The 5,639-nt window shown below is 41.0% G+C and overlaps 1 protein-coding gene across 1 annotated transcript; it reads right to left on the reverse strand.

Annotated features, from left to right (window-relative positions):
* Positions 1-4,372: 4,372 nt before the first annotated feature.
* LOC121910477 (odorant receptor 131-2-like) lies at positions 4,373-5,362 on the reverse strand. The gene has a single exon (XM_042431707.1). The coding sequence runs from the start codon at positions 5,360-5,362 to the stop codon at positions 4,373-4,375; it is 990 nt and encodes a 329-aa protein (XP_042287641.1).
* Positions 5,363-5,639: the final 277 nt, after the last annotated feature.

Consider the following 5,639-nt stretch of genomic DNA (forward strand, 5'->3'; position numbering starts at 1 on the left):
TGCTCTAGAAGATAGGTAGGTAAAGTTTGGGTTAGGCAGGATCTGGGGGAATTTGTTTTTGTAAGGTCGGGCAGAGTATTTGACCATTGTGTGTGTGGCATCCAGTATCAGGATCATTGTATTCACCACTGGTAGATGTGGTGAATGTGGACCGTAGTTATATGGGTGAGTTGTAGTGGTGGGGATCTCATGTTAGCCTAGCATAGCCTAGCCTAGTTTAGCCTGGTGAAAGCTATGGTGTTGTCCTGTGTGTGTCCATGTGTTTGCTTGAGAATGAGAATGGCAACATTTAACTTGGATGAGTTTTTGGCTAATCCTACTTTCAGTCAATTTGATTATTGCAGGAAAAAGGATGTGTGTGTTAGCGCTGAGTTTGACAATATTAATGTCCTTTCTGTTCTGCTGTCTGTAATTGTGCTTCCATCCAGTTCCCTGAAGTAATCTCTTTGTGGAAGATCACTGAATCAGCCATAACTAGAGCTCTAACAAAGTTCTTTACTACCTTTGGGCTACAAAAAGTTGTGCAGACTCTCACCAGAAAAGGAACTAATTTTCTCTCTACAACTTTCAAACAGACTTTACAGTCTTTAGGTGTCTCTCACTCAGTGTCCAGTGTGTACCACCTAGGGTCACAAGGCACATTTGAACATTGGCATTAAACCCTGAAGTCAGTGTTGAGAAAGTACTGTCATGATACAAGACGAAGCTGGGATGAAGGGTACCCATTTGTTCTCTTTGCCATCCATGATGCTAAACAGGGGTCTCTTGGGCCCTAAGAAAGTGTTCAAAGAGCAGTTCATTTCTGGTTCTTCTTCAAAGACTAATGTGTTGGATTTTGTCTCCTAGTGTAGGGAACAGCTGCATTGTGCCTCCTAATCGGCAAGAGAAGCTCCCTCTTCCTCCCAGAGTAGTATGAAGAAGTGGTTTGACAGGAAAGTGGTTGAGCAACAGTTTCAGTCTGGGAATCAGGTTTTGGTCTTACTACCAGTGCCTGGCTCTGCCCTCACTGCCAGCTTTTCAGGTCCCTATGTGGTAGAAAGCAAAGTCTCCAATACCAATTATGTCATCCACGCACCTGGGCGGAGAAGAAGAACACACTTATGCCATTTTAACATGTTAAAGTCCTATTATTCCCAAGAAGCTGTTCAGGGGAAGCAGGAAAATCTGCAGAGACTGCTGCCCCCAGTGAAAGATCTGCTCTTTTGGTTTGTGCTGGATCTTTGCCTGATGATGGTTTGGTAGAGCTTACTGATGGTCAGCAGTGTGGTAGGTTGTTTGAGGTTCTCTCAAATATTGAGTCATAACTCTCTTACCTGTCTGAACGTCAGCACGATGAAGTAGTCCATTTACTCCATTCCTACCCCACTCTGTTAAGTGATGTGCCATCTTGTATCAATGTGTTACAGCATGACATTGATGTCAGTTCTGCTGCTCATATTCAACAACATGCTTGGAAACATTTTAGGAAAGAGAGATAATGAAGAAAGAGGCTGAATGCTTGCTGGAAAACTGTTAAGCCAAGCCTAGTTATAATCCCTGGAGTTCCCTGTGTTTACTAACTCCTAAATCTGATGGCGCCCCTTGTTTCTGTAAGACTTCTGTAAAGTTAACGCAGTAACTGTACCAGATTCCTTCCCCTCACCTTGCACAGGCGACTACATCAACAGCATTGGTTCAGCTGTGTTCATCGCCATGCTAGATCTACACAAAGGATACTGGCAGTTTCCTTTGAGCCCCAGAGCTTCTGACATCTTCTGACATCTCTGCATTTGTAACACCTGCATCTTGATGATGTGTTGATGTACACTAACACCGGGGGGGACCATCTTTCCCATCTGGCAGAGGTGTTCAAATGACTTGCTGAGGCGTTGTTGACCCCCAGTCTCGCTAAATATGAGTTTGGTAAGGCTACCATTACATACCTAGGGAAACAGGTTGGTCATGGACAAGTCCATCTGGCAGATGTCAAGGTCTCAGCTATGTTCTATCTAGCTCCTACTACCAAACATGAACTTTGACTTTCTTGGGCATGGCTGGTTACTATTGGTGTTTTTGCAGAAGTTTCTCTGTGGTGGCTGCTCCGCTTACTAAGCTGCTCCTAACTTCTCTCTTCCCTTTAAGCTAAAAGTGGATGCCAGTGCTTCTGGAGCCGGTGCTGTGCTGCTGCAGGACAGAGAGGGTGAGGAGAGCCGCCCAGTGTGTTACTTCTCTATCAAGTTCAAACGCCATAAACTGAACTATTCCACTATTGAGAAGGAGACATTAGCCGTCGTCCTTGCCCTCCAGCACTTGGTTGGTTCCATCCCCAGTGATCATGGACACTGACCACAACCCTCTTGTCTTTCTGTCTCAAATGTACAACCACAACCAGTGGTTGATGCTTGGTGCAGGGTCTCAACATTGAGATCAAGCACAAAAGAGGGATGGACAATGTAGTGGTTTACACACTGTCCTGTGTGTGTGTGTGTGTGTGTGTGTGTGTGTGTGGTTAATCAAATGCGAATGGTTGTGTCCCCAGTTTGGAAGATTTTACTCCAATTTGGAAGGGAAGGTGGTGATCATTTTTGGTTTGGCCTAACTTAATTTAACTATTGTTGCTTTTTGGTCCTGGTATCATCGGATAATTCGTAATTCATTTGTAATTCAAAAATCGTTTCAAAACAAAAAAACGTTTTTGGTGTCAGAATCAAATAACGAAAAACTAATCAAACCCGGCCTGTTTTTGGTTTTTGCCGATTCGTTTTACCGTTATTCCTTTTTGGCTCGAATATTGAGCAGGTCTGCAGACATTCAGCCAATTCGTTTTTCCGTTTGAAACCAAAAACGGAAGTCACATGGTTTTTTCCTTTTTTCATTTTAAACCAAAAATGAAAAACGAAATCACATAATCTATTCCTTTTTTGCTTCCCAACAAAAATCCAGAAAACCAAATTCAAAAGACCATACAATTTTGGTTCAGAAATCAAGTATTTTTGTCAGTTTTGTACAATAACAGAAGCGGCTACATTAGCCTACCCATGATCCTCAGCGACCGTTGCTATGGTGAAGACGCCATTAAAACCAGGCATGCCCAAGAGTGCTGGAACGCGACACAGCCGCTTACTGTGGACATTAAACTCTACCTCTTCCGGTCCCTGTAGGCTGTATTGCTTTTTAAATAATGTCAAGCAGTGTGAGAAACTCTCTAGGAGAAATAGAATTAAACTTTATTTTCTGAGATAAAATCTGATGGAGCTCAGGATTTATCAGGAGGACAGCTGCTCTAGTGGTTTAATTTTCTGATACTGTGCAAGGAAATCATTTTTACATATTTTGTAACAGCAGATATTAGTGTTGTTAACTAGTTTGTGCACAGCTTTGCTAACAATTTGGATTCAATTCATGCAAATGACTAAATATCAACAGACAAATACAAACACACTTGTATTTTAACTTCATGGGCTGCACTTAATTTGAATGCCCTCTACAGTTATTACTAGCCATGTAAACTCATGTCATGGCTGAGGAGTAAAGAACTTTTCAATTGTGTGTATAAGCTATGACTGAAAAACTATCCTGTTGTCAATATTAGAAAATAACTTGTTAGAAGTCAGATGTTATGTCATATCTTCTTGTGACTTAATTATTGCATGTCCTCTGTTTCACTCACTCTTCTGCTTGTTAACTAGTTTGTGCACAGCTTTGCTAACAATTTGGATTCAATTCATGCAAATGACTAAATATCAACAGACAAATACAAACACACTCATATTTGAACTTCATGGGCTGCAGTGCCATGCAATGACAATTTGCAGTTACAAGCATGTTGAAATAAGAGTTCACTTAATTTGAATGCTCTCTACAGCTCTTACTAGCCATGTAAACTCATGTTATGGCTGAGGAGTAAAGAACTTTTCAATTGTGTGTATAAGCTATGACTGAAAAGTAAAACTATCCTGTTGTTAATATTAGACAATAACTTGTTAGAAGTCAGATGTTATGTCATATCTTCTTGTGACTTAATTATTGCACGTCCTGTTTCACTTACTCTTCTGCTTGATTACATTTTCTTACATAAAAAACTTTGTAATTCTCTAAGTAGACTTTATCTCTTGAATGAAAATTCAAGGTTGCAGTAATTTCAATGGTGTGCTTTGACTGACCCTCTAACTACCTACTGTCTGTAATGTTACAGCTATGGGAGTGCAGTCTGCACTCAGTTCAAGTAAGAAGAAACTATGTGATTACTATGTACAATTCAAGTAGAGCGGGGCATAATACCGTAAGCCACATTATTTTATTTCAGTGTACATTTATATATAACAGATCACAAAAGCATCAGGAACTCACTTGACTTTTCTATTCTCTATGTAGTTGAATATATGGAGATTTATTAAGTGACAAGTATGATTTTAGCCTTGGTTGGGACAACTGAGAGCAAAGGTAAGCATCTCCACTGGCAGCATAGATGGTACATGAGAACAGGTCTGATGGTCTGGTCTCTGATTCCATAGATAAGAGCACTCAGACATCTGGGAAGGATGATAATACAAAAATAAATAACAATCTGGATGCGCACAAATATGACCCTTTTTAGGTTTTTGGAGATAAAGAACAGTAATGGGTTGTGTATAGCTGAAGAGAGACTGAGGCCCAGCTGCACCAGATGCAGCAGCAGTGTTTTACGAGCTTTACTGGCTGAACTTTGGTCTGTGGAAGCTGATCTGGCTGCTATCATCACACCAACATAGGAACAAGCGACTACCATACCGGCTGAAACAAACAGAAAACAAGTGTAGGCTTTTTCATAAAGATCTGATATTTGATCAAGCATCATACTGTCTTTGCCACAAAAGTCTGCCATCTGCATGCTCACAAGGTCTTCAAACTGAAAATTTAACATCAATAAAACTTGAGTGAGGACATTTACTGAACTGAAGGTCCAGATCACACATATGGCCACCCCAGTGTTTCTGACAGTGATGATGGTAGTGTGCCTCAGTGGGTAGCACACAGCTACATATCTCTCCAGAGACATCAACACCAGTGTGAGAGGAGAGATTTTGTTTGTGAGCTCGGCGAGCATAACAAGAACACCACATACAGCATAGGTCAGCCTTAATCTACAAGCACCTAGAATGTACATTAACTGACTCTGTGCCATATGTACAGTGTCTCCCAAAAGGAGGTTATACAGAAGAATGTAACGGGAGGTCTCTCGAAACACAGGTTTACTCCTCATGGTGAATAGCATGGTCCCATTAATGAAGAGAAACACACAGCATGGCACTGACGTCAGAATGGAAAACATCACTAATCCCAGTAACTCCTGATACTGCAGTCCAACAGTGATGTTGGTCTGCGACTGATTTGCATACAACATCTTAAAGAAACACTATAAACATCAAAAAGATTAACCTGTTGATATATATAAATGCTGTCTAGTTTGTATCTCTAACAGTGACAACATCCCATCTTTAAAGCAGTGAAGACCTCTTAGTTCACATCTAAAACCCACAATCATTGATATGCTTTTACCCTGTGCAGACAGTAAGCAGCTTGTTTCCATGTATGCAGAGCTGGTCTGCAGGGTTTGCCTGCTCTCACATGTTGTTTATGAACTATGTCTTTCCACCTTGTTCATGTGACATTACGTCAGC

This window comes from Thunnus maccoyii, chromosome 13 (assembly GCF_910596095.1).
Source record: "Thunnus maccoyii chromosome 13, fThuMac1.1, whole genome shotgun sequence".
NCBI classification, from domain to species: Eukaryota; Metazoa; Chordata; class Actinopteri; order Scombriformes; family Scombridae; genus Thunnus; species Thunnus maccoyii.

Bases quoted from the DNA above. Each gene is read 5' to 3' on its own strand.
- LOC121910477 (XM_042431707.1), bottom strand. From the start codon at position 5,362: ATGTTGTATGCAAATCAGTCGCAGACCAACATCACTGTTGGACTGCAG.